General features: G+C 46.3%; 1 protein-coding gene across 1 annotated transcript in view; it reads left to right on the top strand.

The window, feature by feature from the left end:
• The window catches only part of LOC126522469 (uncharacterized), a 33,585-nt gene extending 22,773 nt beyond the window's left edge, over nucleotides 1-10,812 (top strand). The window contains exon 3 of the mRNA XM_050171213.3: nucleotides 10,474-10,812. Within this exon, the coding sequence (XP_050027170.2) occupies nucleotides 10,474-10,575 (102 nt within the window). The 3' untranslated portion in view covers nucleotides 10,576-10,812. The remainder of the gene's footprint in view (nucleotides 1-10,473) is intronic.
• The last annotated feature ends 6,474 nt before the right edge of the window (nucleotides 10,813-17,286 follow it).

Below are 17,286 nucleotides of genomic sequence, written 5' to 3'. Positions count from 1 at the left end.
CTCGTGGCCCTCAACACCTCGCACGCCGACCAACCTGAGCCGTTTTCATGGAAATGCCCACTATGTTTCGCCTACTGCCAAGTCTAACAGCGCCGACAACTTTGCTTGGAACACGTGGTACAGCCGCTCACCATCGCCACACGGACACCAGTCTCATTCACTGCAAACACGTCGCCCATCTCCCCGTTTGACGCAGCCACGTCGCCTTTTGACCCCTGTGGCTTTTGGTCACACCCTTTCGGAAAACTAGGAAATGCAGCCCTCAGAGGTGGTGCTGCATTGCCGACTGATCCAGCAAATCTTCTGTCTGTGCTCACAAGGAGAAGTGTAATTGACGTTAAAATAGATGGCGTAGCTGTCCAAGCACTTGTCGACACTGGAGCCCACGTATCTGTGATGAGTGCTAACCTATGTAGACATTTAAAAAATGACCTCACTGCAGCACCTGCCCGACTGCTTCATATGGCAAACGGTGGCGTGCTGGTTGTTCTTGGAATGGGTACTGTGCATTTAAGTATAGCCGGACGCCCTACTTCTGTTCTCTTTGCTGTGATTGACAACTGCCCTCACGACGTTATCCTTGGATTGGACTTTTTATCCGTTCATTCTGCTCTCATCGACTGCGTGGCCGGCATTCTTCAGTTAGAACTGCCTCAACTCGCTGATGCTCTGAGCACCGCCCCACCGCATTTGTGCTCACTTCACGATGTGCGTCTAATACCTGAGGCAATTACTTACGTCACTTTGACCGCCCAGCCACAGGTTCCTGACGGTGAATATGTGCTTCGCCCCATCATCGACATGCTTTTGAACCGGAATATTGCTGTTCCGCATACGTTGGTCACGGTTACTAACAACGACATCATTCTTCCGCTTCTGAATTTCAGCCTGTGCCCTCAAGTGATTCCGGCCGGCATGTTCTTGGCAAGCGTTTCTAGTGGTTGCGAATTCGACATTGAGAGTCTGAATGCCGAGAGCGGCTTATTAGCGCAGCTCACAGCTTTGGTTCCTTAACGGATGACTTCGCGAAAATGATTGCACCTGACCTCACCTCTGCACAGGCCACGGATATACGCCACCTGCTTGTATCGTACAGTGACATCTGATTTCGGCGACAGGCCTTTAGGCTAAACGTCTGTTGTTCAGCACCGTATAAATACTGGAGACATGAATCCTATTCGTCGGCGTCCCTATCGTGTATCGCATGCTGAACGTCGAGTCATCCAATCAGAAGTGGACAAAATGCTCTGCAAAGTGGTCATCGAGCCATCAGCCATTCCTTGGGCTTCGCCTGTTGTCCTTGTGAAAAAGAAAGATGGTACCTGGCGTTTTTGCATCGATTATTGCCACTTAAACAAGATCACGCGGTAAGATGTCTACCCACTACAACGCATTGATGACACATTGGACTGCTTACACGGAGCTAAATACTTCTCGTCCATCGATCTTCGATCTTGCTACTGGCAGATTTCAGTTGATGAAATGGACCACGAGAAGACAGCTGGATGGCTTATATCAGTCCAAAGTCATGCCCTTTGGCCTATGCAATGCTCCTGCGACATTTGAACGTATGATGGACTCTCATCTGTGAGGCTACAAATGGATCACCTGGCTCTGTTACCTTGATGACATTGTTTTTTCTCCCACATTCGGCAGCCACCTTACCCGACTCTCTGCCATTCTTGCGGTCTTCCGAAAAGCCGGCCTCCAACTGAACTCCTCGAAGTGTCGATTCAGGTGCCATCAGATTACCGTGTTGGGACACCTCGTTGACGCATTCGGTGTCCAACAAGATCGGGAAAGGTTCGCGCTGTACGCAATTTCCCTGTGCCACGTTATGCTTCTGACGTGCGCTGCTTCATCGGCCTGTGTTCTTTCTTTCACCGTTTAAACATCGCCGACGTTGCTCGGCTCTTGACAGATCTTATAAAGAAGAACACGCCATTCTCATAGGGCCCTCATCGGATTTCTGATCACTCCTCCAATACTTGCCCACTCTGCACTGACCGAAGTCCACACTGACGCAAGCGGCCATGGCATCGGCACTGTTCTCGCCCAATAGCAGAATGGTACCGAGTGTGATAGCTTACACCAGCCGCCTGCTGTCACCTGCCAAGAGAAATTACTCCATCACTGAACGGGAGTGCTTGGCTTTAGTTTGGGCTGTCGCTAAGTTCCGGCCATATTTGTACGACCGCACGTTTTCGGTCGTTACAGACCACCACGTACTCTGCTGGCTGTCTTCCCTCCGGGACCCGACAGGACGGCTTGGTCGCTGGGCTTTGCGGCTCCAGGAATTTTCGTTCGTTGTCAACTATAAGTCTGGACGTCTGCACAAGGATGCTGTCTGCCTCTCTCGTCACCTCATGGATCCCCCTCAGCTTGCTGCGCATGATCCGGTGACCTGCATGTTGGCTTTTACTGACATGACCGACATGCGCGCTGAACAACAACGCGACGAATCCTTACAGTCCATCATCGCCGGAGTGCAATCTGGCAGCACTGACACCACGTGCCGCATGTTTGTTGCAATATCAACCCTGACGGCCCTGAGTTGCTCCTTGTCCTTCCTAGTCATCTGCGATCCGTCGCTCTCGAACAACTTTACGATGCACTGACGGCGGGACACCTTGGCATTTTGCGTACATATGACCGCTTACGACATCGGTCCTTCTGGCCGGGTCTCTACTGCTCCATTGTTATGTCGCAACTTGCGAATTGTGTCAGCACCGGAAGAAACCTCCCCTGCCACCTGTTGGACAACTCCATCCAGTTGAGGTTCCCTCTGAACCATTCTTTCGCATAGGCCTTGATCTGCCTGGCCCTTTTCTAACGAAGACTAGAGGGAATAAGTGGATTGCCGTCACTGCTGATTATGTGGCACGCTACGCGATAACAAAGGCGTTGCCGACTAGTTGCACAACAGACGTCGCCGATTTTCTCCTCCACGACATCATTCTCCACCACAGTACACCTCGACAGTTACTTACAGACCGTGGCCGCTCGTTCTTGTATCGAGTTGTCGAAGACCTCCTCCGCTCTTGTGCCACTGAGCACAAGCTGTCCACCGCCTACCACCCACAAATGAACAGTCTTACGGAACAATCACCGAGACTGGGACGCCATGCTGGCCTACGTGACGTTCGCATATAACTCGACCCGACATGACACCACAGGATATTCACCCTTATGTCTTTTGTATGTTTTACACCATCCTCCCTTCTGTGCCATGTGTTGCAACTGAGTACGCTTGTGAAATCAGTGATTGTGCTCACATGGCACGTCAAGTTACCCGATCTCATTTATTAGCCTCGCAGCATATACAAAGAGCGTTATGACTGGTCCCATTGCGATGTTAAGTTCGCGCCAGGTGCTTGGGTGCTCCTTTGATCACCATGTCGTCGGGTTGGGCTCTCCCAGAAGCTTCTCTCTCGCTACACAGGGCCTTATGAAGTCCTACGTCAAGTTAACAACGTAAATTACGAGATTGGGCCACTACAGTTTGATGCATCCTCAAGTCCGATACCTGTTGACGTCGTCCACGTTTCGCAGCTGAAGCCATACTTCGCTTGCAATTCTTCGCCTACCATGCACCCAGACGGGGCTTCCCCACCCGGGGTACCTGTTATGGAAGGATGAAAGAAGAGAGGAAGAAGAAGATTGCGGGACGCTAGCTGCTGCATGTTGTTGGTGGTCAGCCATCTTAACTACTCAGACTCATTTTGTATAGTATATATATATTCTAAATATAATTTTCTATACTCCCAACATCCCCCTAACATGTGACCAATAAAAATCGGGCCTGTCGATTAACCTCCTTTCTTCTCGTTTATTACATAACGAGGGTCTCGAATCCGGCAGCATTGATGCCTTCAGGTAGCACGTGTGGGTTTATTTACCAGTTGCCTTCACCCGAAAAGATCACGTTCTCGTGACGCCTGCGGCAGAAAGGATGTTCCACGTTGGCCGACAAGGTCTGTGACTGGTGGTGCTGGCTAACACTCCCAGGGTTCTACTAGGAAACTTAGATACCCAAGAAAGTGGATGGGAAATGGCGCCGCGGTAGCTCAATTGGTAGAGCATCGCACGCGAGATGCGAAGGTTGTGGGATCATTCCCCACCTGCAGCAAGTTGTTTTTCATCCACTTTAATTTCCATGCATTTATTGTTTCTTCATTTATTCAGCACAAGTAATTTCCCCTATGTTGTCCTTAGTGTCAGTGTTTGTTGGCTTCTTATGGTATGACTAATAAATATTGGGCCTCTTGTTAACCCCCTTTCTTCTTGTTTATTAAATAAGGAGAGTCTTGAATCCGGCAGCATTGATGCCTTCAGGTAGCACGTGTGGGTTTATTGACCAGTTGCCTTTACCCAAAAAGATCACGTTCTCATGATGCCTGCGGCAGAAAGGATGTTGCACGTCTGCCGCCATGGTCTCAGAGTGGTGGCACTGGCTAACACTCCGAGGGTTCTACTAGGAAACATAAATACACACGAAAGGGGATGGGGAAACGGCGCCGCAGTAAGTCAATTGGTAGAGCATCGCATGTGAAATGCGAAGATATGTGTGAAAATGCGTGAAATCCGGGTATACCTGCAGCACGCTTGTAGAGCTGGCCCAGACGATACACTGTAGTTTGTGTCGCTACAAGCTTGAAGTAGAGGCTGGTGTGTTTGGCTTGAGGTAGTTTCTCATGCTCTCTGCATCTGTTGCGATGACGTCAATGTACACACCCATCCAAAGTCTCCAGTTCCTGCATAACGTGGCCTACACACCTTAGCACCTGTGCGGCTAGCCACTTCAAAGCATTAGAGAAGTCCCGCAGGTACACAGAATCACTGTGTTGGAATTTCTTCGAGGGTGGCAGTTTGGTACACCTGGGTTCATCAACGTCGGGCCGCAGTCTTTACAAGGTGAAAGAACAAGAGACTCCTGCCCAGCATGAATTCTACTGGCACTCTCCTGGTCTCTAAATGTGGCATGGAGTGCTGCTTTAATAAAAAAAAAAACGAGAGGTTTTACACGCCACTGTACCCTGGCTCTGCTTTCTGTGCGCACACTTTAGCTCGCAAACTATGCGTTCATGCCTTCCATTGCTTGCAGGATGGCATGGCGCTGTGGATATGTGCAGGAAGCTGTTTAGTTTCGAGAAGGATGGCATTTCTTTCCTTGAAAATGCAGTGCCATTATCAGAAACCACCAAGTCTTGCAATCTCTATGAGCCAAACATTCTGCAAAGTTTTTCAGTCACTGCTGACTAGTCAAGCAATGACGTTATTTCAGTCAGCACAGTTCGATAGTGTATCCACAACACAAAAGCAAAGGCCCTTAACAGGTCCTGCAAAATTTGTATGAATTCTGCTTCATAGACATTTGGTATCCAGAAAAATGTAGACATCTTGGGTTCGCTCTGCCTATTCTCTGGTAGGTTTTGTAATGACACACAAGTTCATTGATCTAGGCATCAATATTTGGCCAACACACATGTGGCATTGGAGAGCTTTCATGCCCATTAAGTTGAGGTGATTTGCATGCAGAATGACAAGAACTTTTTTTGTATTTATGATATTACTTGGTTACCCACAAGAGGCTGTGACAGTGAAGAGACAACTTTTCACACCTCACTTGGAGGAAGATTCTAGGTGCACACCTTCTTCTGGCCAGCTGGCTATGACCCATTTTTGACTTTGGACAGTGGCTGATGCGGCATCTTCTGCACTCACAGGAGGGTACTCCACTGCTTCTAGCAGAATAATGTTGCCTGGAGGGTCAGTGTCCCACTGGTCTCCGAGTATTGGTAGCTGGCTTAGACAATCAGCATTACCATAATATAGTGTTTTTCTATAATCCAGTTTGTAGTCATAAGCCGTTAACATCAAAGACCAGAGCAACATGCCCGGTGACAGTACAACTGGCGTCTGCTTTCCTCAGTGAAACAGGCGTATGAGTGACTTATTATCAGTAATGATGCAGAATTTTCGCCCACAAAGCTACTGGTGAAACTGATGATTGTCATAGACGATAGCTAGAGCCTCATGGTCAGTCTGGGCATAATTGCATTTTGTCTTCGTTAGTGTTCTTGATGCATAAGCTACAGGTTGCCTGCATGCCTCTGCATTGCACTGAGCTCATATGGCTCCCACACTCACGTTTGATGTGTCCCAATACAGAACTAACAATACATCAGGATTGAGTGCACTATGTGCGACTCTGATGTCAGCACCATCTTTAGCCTTTTGATGGCTCGCTGCTGCTTTTCGCCCCACATCCACGTAGGGTCACAGTCCACTTCAGTGACTTCAGAACGACTCCTTAGGTAGCAACTGTAGGAATTCAGCTTACATAGACAGGCTTGCCGTTCCTTGTTCTTTAGTGCAGGGGCTTCGGGAATAGCCTTGACTTAAGCTTTTGACGGGTAGTTTCCCTATGCATCTATCCAGTGGCCCAAATATTCCAGGCTCTCTTTAAAAACCTAGCACTTCGTGCCTTGAGCATGTAGTCCTGCTTTTGACAGTTGGTTGAAAACTTCATTGAGGAGGCCCAGGTGCTCCTTGACCTCTTCGCTGGTGACCAGGATGTTGTAGAGGTATGCAGCTACCTGTGGTAAACTGGCATCACCGTATCTATTTCTTTTTGAAGTAGTCTGGGTGCCACCAGAATATAGAATGGTGCACATAGTGTTTTGTACAGGCCCTTTACTGTATTTATTGTGAGCAAATATGGCCAAAGCATCATGAACCACAAGGTGCTGGTATGCTTGTGTTAAATTTTATTCCTTTCTCAACTTTGTGTATATTCCCTTGTTAGTAGGTAAGCTGTAAAGGTTGCTCCTTACTGCCTGTTTGAATATACTGTGATAGCCTCAACATGTCGTCAACTAACCATTCTTTTTTCACACAATGACCACAGAAGTGGCCCATGTTGTGTATTGCATCGATTGCAGAACACCTTGATGTTCCAGTTTGTACAGCTCAGTGATGAAGTCATCCTTTAGTTTGAAAAGAATACCGTGGCATTTCAGAAACTTTGCCTGTGAATCCTGCTTCAGTTTGATGTGCACTGGTGGTAGAGTGGCGCCTGATAATGAAGCACCATAAACGTCCAGGAAAGTTTAATTGTTCTAAAGATTCTTAATTTAAATTGATGCTCTAGGGCCCGAACCAGTCATGGTTCAATAGTATGCCGCCGTTGGTCCTTACGAGTAGCGGCAGCTGAAAATATTGCTCTTTGAACTTGACTGAAATTGTGGCCTTTCCGATGATGTAGAGCCCTTTTATGGTCCAGATTACGAGCTGAGCGCCTGTTTCTTGAAGCTTAAACCTTCATGGACGAGTGTTGCTTACAGGCAACATAGCAGAAAAATTTTTTTGACAAGTTCCTGTATTGAGCATAAAGTTTCTGGCTAAGTGTCTTCGGCCATCACTGAATGACAGGCAGCAAGCATCATTTGTTGGTTTAGAGCAGGAATACAATATGAGCAAGCAGTTCAGCACGCGGCTTGCTTTCTTTTGAAAGCATGTTCAGAGGAGACACACAAGATTTGCTGATAGACAAGGTACCACTTGCAACAAGATAACATAGACAAGAATACCGCTGCAAGGTATCTGGCTGCAGTGGTATCGGACATGTGATGTAAAACAAATGCAATGTACACCTATGGTTCACATTTGACGAGGGCTGTTTAAATTCCAAATGAAGCCATAGATAGCTTGGGCTGAAGCCTACTTCCAGTTTTCTGCCTGGTGTTGCCTACTTGAAGACGTTCAGCAATCGTGACAGCCGACGCAGCTTTTTGAAAGAGGGAGAGAGTTCACAAGTGCCTGTCGTCTGCGAGAAAAGTCTCGTGTTTGCAGCGAGCAGGCGTCGTAGCAGACGACACTTGTAGCATTCCTCTCAAGGACGCAACACTTTCCCACAATACAAAATTTTTATTTCCATAAATACTTGATGAGTATTTTTATATAAGTACATGCACAGTTGTTATTGCTGTTGTAAAAATTAATCAATAATTATTCTCTGACGTTAAATCGGGAACAGAATCGCACAAGAATGCATACCCTGGGGCGCCCTGGTGATAAACCATAGTAAACCGCTCTTGAACGTCAAAGTCATGCAATGTTTATGTAACGTGTTATACATAATATAATATACTGCAGATATAAAATTAGATTTTACGTGACAATATTTGAGTATAGCTTCTTTTACTGCGCCACAGGCAAATGCCGCTAGTCTAAACATTGAAGTCAATCCGAAGCCTGTACTTCCTATGTAAGTTGAGGCTTCCAACTTCCTGTGTAAGTTGAGGCACTGCTCAGGTGAGCCCATGTAGACACTACCACCACATTTCCCTCTAGGTTACTTATTTAGAAACTCTATGCTTGACGTAATCTTCCCATGAAAAATTGCCCTTTAGGTAAAACTTGCCGATACAAACATAGAACACCATCTTGCCAGTAATGTAGGGCCTGCACGGCCTCAACCGTTCCTCGTCACTACTGTAATAACCGATATGACCACTGCAACAGCACTTGTAAGACAACTCTTGTTTCACGAAATACATATGAGTTTATGTAGGCACAGTGGTTTGCTTATTGGCACTCATGCGGTGAGTTTTTACACCATCTGTGTCTCCACAGGTCACCATGATTCGGAAAGCACTTTGCTTTATGAGACATTCACCTACAACTTGACTCGTCCTGGCACTGCTGGCATTTTCCTTTTTCTTGGAGCCTGAGTATCAAAAAACAGTCAGATAAAAGTATTAGCACTGCGTCAATCTCATAGACAATGAAGAGTGCAACCATCTGCTTCGAAATTTGTGTGATGCTACACATCTGTGACGAGTGGTTTGACGCATATGCCATGATACTAGGTCTTTTGTCTGCTGCCATGTGACATGTAGGTGTATTTTCTGAAAGTAAATCAATTTGAACCATCTTCTTCCCTTTCCTGTTCTCTTCTACTTTGGATTGTTCTGTTTTTTGTGAAGTGCTGGAAATGCATCGGTTATCAGAACTCCAACTATCCCAGTTTCTTGCCATAATGCTCTTATTTATTTATTTATTTATTTATTTATTTATTTATTTATTTATTTTCGATACTGTCATTCTCTTTACGAGACCATAGCAGGTGGGCATACAGATTGTACATGCAGGTATAATAATACATCAGCACCACATGGCAAAACAGAAACAAGAATCCAATGCAGTGACAGTCATCACAAAGGTATAAGAACTAAAGGTATACGCAATAAGTTTTCTTAATAATAATTAGGGATGAATTCCCAGGTGAAATTCTGTGAACAACACATTTGTAATCTTTATAACGTATACACACTTATAATAGAAATATTATTCAAAGCACACATTTTTAACCTCAGATAACACAAAGTAACCAAGAGCAAAAGATTACAGAAATTATACATGAAATGGAGTAGTATACAGGCAGATAACAGCAAACCTGAAAACACTGTTGTGAGCACTCGGCCACTAACATGCTTCCAGTGATAGCAAAATGCGTCTAGGGCTGAGAGCATTTGGCCGCCACCCTGCTTTTCCCATTGAGGCCCTACCTAATTTGGCTACCTATGCTGCTACAAAGTATGCCTGTGACACCACTGCTGGAGCTCGGAGGGCATGCCGGGATAGCAACCACATATCTGTTCATTCACCTCTTGCACTCTAGTCCTTTAGATGCTTTGCCATTATGTTTGCCTGCCTTGGAAGCTTCCGTCCCCCTACACCTGGCCTTCCAAGGCCCTATGCCAATTCACCAAAGTCACCTCTAAGATTATAGATTATCTGCCATGCCCTCTTCTAAAATCTATGCATCTCGCTTGTCTGAAATCCTAGTTCTCCTACAACAACCCTACCCCTCTTTAACAGCTAGGATGATGCTCCAATTGCTAGGGGTTATACATAGTATATTTCAGGTCATTCTCACACGGGGGCTGATGAAGGCACCCAGCTGGGCAATAAAGAGGATGATCAGCAAGGTTCTTGTGTTTTTGCTGAGCTGCCTATATGGCTTATGCCTCTACCTCTGTATGTCCAGTAAATACATATATATATGTTAGCTTAAAATAGTTTAACCGTTCAGAAGGTGTAAGTCAAAGTTACAGTCGCCTTAATAAACCAAATAAATGACTTGTTCCTGATGAAACTGGAACTTTTTTCCCGTTCTCACTTATGCAGGCTAGGTGTTACTACTGTGCCACTTTAGTGTGTCCACAAAAACCCAAGTATGTCCACAGGTTGGAAAAGTTCTCCAAAAATATTTTCTGCTGCTTTTAACACTGTTCCTGCAGTACTAGGCACTGCAATTGTAGCCTTCCGGTTGCACAAATAAATAAATAGGCCTTTAAAAGTGAATTTGTGGGTCCCTTCACCTCATCCATGCCTTTTTGGCTTCAGTTAGCACCTCTTGTAATTTATGTATTCAGCAATCCTCTAGTTTCTTTTTATCTGTTTCAGATCTGCCGACTAGAGCACAAGTGTTTTGAACTCGAGGTGACATCCAAGAAGTTCTGCCTCGAGACGCTCAAGACACTGGAGAAGTGGTGTGAGCTTGTCTAGTCACTGACTGCTGTGCCGCTCTTTTATTCTTCCAAAAACTTTACAGTTACGTGATGTGTGAGTGTGATAGACTGTACAAACGTGGTGCAAAGTTCAGTGCCTTCATCGCTACCTCTGTCAGCACGGGACTTAGTTTTGCTGCATACAGTACCCCTGAGTGATTGCACAGATGAAGCACATACTCAGGATCTTTCATTGTTACAGATCTTTATAACAATAAAATGTGTTCCCATTTTCTTTGCCAGTTCTGTCTAAACTATGCTTCACAAGCTATAGATATGACATGCCACATTCAGGACCACTTAGGTTTGCAAGCTCTTGCATTTTGTTGCAAGCCATTTTCTCACTTCTTGTGAACAAAGCGTCTAGTAGAGTACGTGTTAAGGTCATTCATTGAAATGCAATCCAATTTGTTTCAGAGCTTAACGTCTATTACTTATCTGCTGCAGCCGTGAGGTTCAATATTCAAGAACTTTCACCACCTACTTCTGCATGTCCATGTCACAGTATATTACCTTGTAAAAAACTTCTTGCTAAGCATTAAGAAGCTTTTTAGCTCGGGGCCAACTGCAATTTCCATATTTAAATAAATGTAAAATGCAGAAGTGCTTCTATAAGGCAACCACTGAAGTCATATGAATGAAATTAGTTAGGGCTAGTTGGTTGAAATGCATACTGCAAACGTTTGCGTGGAGACACTAGGACGAGCGCTAAACACAGGCACATATAAATAGGAAAACCAAAAGAGAACAAAACAAGGCTATCATCTTAAACAGCACGTGTTACCCTGTGTACCCGAGTTAGCCAATACCCGAAACTCCCTATCGTCCTTGTTATTTCTCTGCTTGTCCTTGTGCCTTGGCGCCAATATTTTTTTTATGGGGTTTTACGTGCCAAAACCACTTTCTGATTATGAGGCACGCCGTAGTGAGGGACTCCGGAAATTTCGACCACCTGGGGTTCTTTAACGTGCACCTAGATCTAAGTACACGGGTGTTTTCGCATTTCGCCCCCATCGAAATGCGGCCGCCGTAGCCGGGATTCGATCCCCCGACCTCGTGCTCAGCAGCTCAACACAATAGCCACTGAGCAACCACGGCGGGTGGCGCAAATATTTCCAGTATGAAATTAGTTGAACTTGAGAGGGAAACTTAAATTCTAGTGACTCCAGAGACCAGTTTCTTATTTGGGGGTTCGGAACCTTTTACAAAAGTTTCCAAGAATTGGAATCTAAAAAATAAAGTTAAGCATCAAGTTTAAGATCCCTAATACTGTACCCAAAACAAATATCGCGGTCATGAAACTGTACCTGTTAAAGAATCTAAAATAGGTGGACTTGATATGCGAGCTCAAGCCTTACCGGAATGTGTTACAATACTTATGAGGGTTCTGCAAATGTTCTACTCACACTTCAGTGGTAAACTTCAGAACGGAGTATAATTCATCTTTCTCCTTTCTTTTTTATTTAGATGTATGATTAGGCGCAGCTTACGGAATTGCGATACCGTTTCTTATTGTTGAGTTAGAGTAGTAAATACTTGGTACTTGAGTTTATTGAAATATTGCAAATCTGAATTCTTTTCTGAAAATATTGATAGCGTAATTAGAAAATTTATTTCATGAAGTCACTGGATTTTAAATAAATGCAACAAACAAACTCGGCGGAGTGGTTGCCGAGAAACGCAATTTCACCGTTTTCATAAGTATTCTAATAGGAGGTGCCGAGCTAAAGCTTTGTCTTAACGACCAACTGCAACGAAATTTTGAAACGCGTAAAAAGCCCAGTTTAAGATAATGTAGATATAGGAAGGACTCTGTTTAAAGTTTGGCGTTTGTAATACGAGCGGAAGCGTCACGAAAAGCTCTCAAAAATAGACGTTTTTGATATTGAAACTACAAATTATGGGGTTTTACGTGCCAAAACCACTTTCTGATTATGAGGCACACCGTAGTGGGGGACTTCGGAAATTTAGACTACCTGGGGTTCTTTAACGTGCACCTAAATCTAAGCACACGGGTGTTTTCGCACTTTGCCCCCACCGAAATGCGGCCGCCGCGGCCGGGATTCGATCCCGCGACCTTGTGCTTAGCAGCCCAACACCATAGTCACTAAGCAACCACGGCGGGTAATATTGAAATTGAAAAAAAAAATATTGAAACGGAATGAAAAAAAAAAAATCGCTGCCATTTCCGCTCGCTGGAAGGGACGCATTATCAAGAGCGCGCGGCTCCTTGGCGTCATTAGCCTAGCGTCATCTTCGGAATAAGGCGCTATCCCCGGCTGCCTGCAGCGTGCTAAAAAACAAAAAAAAAAAGGTCTCAGTTTCGCCGGAAAAGCGAAGTATTGAATGCGATAGCAAATTAGTAGGCAGCTGTACGAATTAAGGGTCGTAGATTTATCAGCCGTATAAACTCATAAACATTCGCTTACTAACTTAAGCATGCGTGTCACGCGCGCACAAGCAAACATGAACACAGCGAATGAGATGACCGCGCACACTCGATGTCAAAATGCTGGTATCAGGAAGGGTTGAAATCTGGGCCAGTTGGTACATACTTGAACGAGAAAACCAGTCAAAAACACAAAGGACAAGATGAGATGTCGTTGTGGTGTGAACATCTCATCTTGTCCTTTGTGTTTTTGACTGGTTTTCTCGTTCTGGTATCAGGAAGCGCGGCACCAGCAGCGAGCGAATTGACCTTCGTGTTGCTTCTCGCATCAACACGAACTAAGCGGCGGGAACACAGCGCACACGAAGATATCAGCACTAAGCGCACTCTTTACCCATCGTAGATCCCTTTCAATATAGGGCCCACACAGCTGCGCCATACACAGCCACCGTTTAAAGGGCTTTTCCGCCGCCCTGCCTACCTCCCCCCTCCCTACCCCCCTCCCTACTTCCTCCCCAACCTCCGGTGCCTTGCTCGCGATGTAAGACTGCGCGCTACATTGCCGCTTTTCTCCCTTGCGCGCGCGAGATGGAGCCACCATCGTCGGCTTACCCTCGCACTCTCTTACCCGTACATGAAACATACGGCGCGCGGCGACAGTGTTATCGCAATTGATCTTTTTATGCATCATCACGTCGACGACGACGACGGAAATGCGCCTGGAGTGACCATATAATTGCTATCGCAATAAAATTTGTATGCGGCGTGCGGAGACTTACGTCATATATAGTCACCACCACCAGGTGCCCTCGTCGTCTCGTTACGTGCTCTTTAAAGCTGCTAACAAGGAAGCTACGCAATTACCAGCCCGGTGGCTTTGTCACGATTGCTTTGTTGGTATATATGCTACTCACACAACAAATTAAGTGAGACTGAAATTTCGTTTCAGCTGTCCTTTAAACGGTCAACTGCAGCGGTTTCTACTGTTCTTCAAGGGCCTCCTATTTTGTAGAGGTATATGCCTGGCGACGACTTTCTCTGGCAGTGCAGCAAAGTCTACGTGGGTGGAAGTAGGCCGAACCTTTCGCTCGAGGTTTCGCTTTTCGGTTGCGCCAGCGCTTTCCGCAAATAGGCGTTTTCGATGACTGCTTTCATAGATATATATTAGCGGTTTTAATGCACTGTAAAGATTAATCAGACGTACACTGCATCATAGTTATAGAAAGCTGCCACACACACACACACACACACACACACACACACACACACACACACACACACACACACACACACACACACACACACACACACACACACACACACACACACACACACACACACACACACACACACACACACACACACACACACACACACACACACACACACACACACACACACACACACACACACACACACACACACACACACACACACACACACACACACACACACACACACACACACACACACACACACACACACACACACACACACACACACACACACACACACACACACACACACACACACACACACACACACACACACACACACACACACACACACACACACACACACACACACACACACACACACACACACACACACACACACACACACACACACACACACACACACACACACACACACACACACACACACACACACACACACACACACACACACACACACACACACACACACACACACACACACACACACACACACACACACACACACACACACACACACACACACGAGTAGCTTCAGTTGAACTCCTATGCAAAACACACTCTAGCGGTGAGACATGCCATGGGACATTGCATTGCAAGGAGCCAAGTAAACGTTTTTATTTGTACAAACTTTCTTTCCAGATGGTTGCAGCATTCCAGACCTATGCATAACTATTCCCACAACTGTTACATCCGCCATCGAAATGCACATGCATCCTGCACCAACCATGACTGCTTAGCAGCTAAGAGCTGCTAAGCGCAAGCTTGCAGGTTCGATCACTGCAGCCGAATTTCCATGTGACCAAATGTAAAAGCGCCTGTACATTAAATTTTGGTGCACGTCAAAGAACGCATTTGTTCACGTATTTTTCACGCCCGCTTTGTTAAGCCTTAAGGAAAGCTTTCAAAATTAAAAGGAAGAACAAAGTGGCATACATTGTTCCAGGGGGGAGCTCTGCGCTTTTCCTTGGGATCACACTGTGGTTTTGGCACGTAAAACCTCACAGTCAATTATTTAATATGCCGCGTGGTTAGGAAAAGCTTGAGGCAGAAGCCCAAGCACAAAACACAACGTTGCGGAGGCTTCTGCGACCGTGCCCGCGTTCACAGCAGCTCTCCAATTCCGCTGATTTCACTATCATTCGCATCACTCTCACCGCTCGTATCTTATACGAGTGAAATTTCAAGCCTGTCGAGGCTTGCGTGAATGATGCCGTCACGCTGCCAGAATTCCTCTTCGATCCTCTTCGATCTTCTGAATATGAGAATACGCCCTAAGCCACATGTCTGCCGTTACAAAATTGATGCTTTCCTGCAACTTTTCGACAGATGCAAGGGTGAATGCGGTATTGTTAGCCGCTACGTAACCTTGCACCTGGCTCCAAATTAGTTCGATCGGATTCAACTCGCAGTGGTATGGAGGAAGCCTTACGACGTCGTGACCGGCAGCCTTAGCAACCACATCCATGCGGTAGGCCGGAAAACATCTTTGCTGGTTGACGAGCTCCAGTAACTCTGGCTTTAATTGACCCTGAGAAAACGCGACGCATTACTCGGTTAGCCAAGACTGGATGTCAAACTTTCGTGTTGATGCTGTCGGTACTTTCTCGCGGTGAACACTGTGGTAAGGTGCATTGTCCATTGCTATAATGCTGCGTGGTTTGATGTTTGGAAGCTGCTGAGAGAACCACTTCTCGATCCATTTCTTTGTGGTAGTCATCAGCTCCCTTCGCTGCTCGAAAAACGAGACAAGCACCATCTACGAAGCCATCCTCGCTACCGGCGTGCAATTGGATCAGCCTGCCACCTTTGCCGCTGTGTGCGCGAAGGCCTGTTGTCAGACCTTCCCCAAGGGATCCTCACGTGTAACGACCACGTCCTCCCAGACCTTTTCCTTGGTATGTCCAGCGTTGACGCAAACTTCGTCAAGGTAGTATATGTGCCTCAAAAAAAAAAAAAAAAAATAACCGCCGAAAACAATTGAAGCATGTCGCCAGGCATACACAGCTCGCAATTTCTCAAGACGGGCTAAGGACTGAGTGAATTTGCACTGCTCAGCTATTATGATCAAGTAATATCCAGGCATCGCATGTTCGTGAGACGCAATAAGCGAATCATATTATTCTGCGCAGCGTACAAACGCTGGCAAGGTGCTTGGCGTGAGCTGCACTGCGGGCATCGAAATGTGATGATGCGTGACATGCGGCCACAAAAAACGGCACCTCTTGCAGTGCTAATCTTAATGCCTGTTCCGCGAGGATAAACAACGCACCCAAGTGTCAAGCAACAACGCTTGCGTTGCGTTGTGCACACAGCGCTTCTGTGAGCTGCGAAAACTTTGGCCTTACCAGTATCTATGTTAACAGTTACAGCCTAGAAAGATAGAATAAACTTTATTGTCAAGCGTATAAGGTTATCTACCCACCCCCCAACACGCAGGTCAGGGGCCGGGTGCCGCCGCCTCAGATACAGGCTAGGAGGTCTTGGGTCCTAGCAGCCTCTTCAGCCAGTTGGACGAGCAGGAGCTGGAGCTCAGAGTCCGAGCTGCGCAGCAGGGTCTCCCAGATGACTCTACTGCCTATATTGTACGTCCGCCCGGGGAGAGTACGGGCATTCCCATATGTAACGAATAGGCACACACTCTAGCTCAAGGCTTTACTAACCGATACACACAACGATGAAAAAGACGATTGCCTGCTGGTCCGCGATATACTGGAGCACCAGCGAAGAACCCGGCAACAGTACGCTCCACCACACAAACTACTGAAAGTAGAGGAGGCGCAGAAATATAGAAGAATAGAGACGCATACCTACCACATTTAGGTAGATACCATAAAATAAACCCAACCTTGTACCCTAACTCTTGCCCGTGGTGCGGGTCATGGCCTTCATTGCCTCACGTAACACGGGAGTGCGCCAAAAGACCTCATGTCATTAATTCACTTTTGGTACTCACCTTACTAAAGGAGCCCTGGGAGGCCATCCTCGCTCTTGCTGACCTCGAGGCCCAGAAGGGCCTCCTGGATCAAGCTGGGCGGGTCGCGATGGCCACTGGAGTCTTGGAATAGGGACCCACCGTGCACCG

Source organism: Dermacentor andersoni, chromosome 6 (assembly GCF_023375885.2).
Source record: "Dermacentor andersoni chromosome 6, qqDerAnde1_hic_scaffold, whole genome shotgun sequence".
Lineage (NCBI taxonomy): Eukaryota > Metazoa > Arthropoda > Arachnida > Ixodida > Ixodidae > Dermacentor > Dermacentor andersoni.
This window is presented reverse-complemented; position numbering and strand designations above follow the sequence as displayed.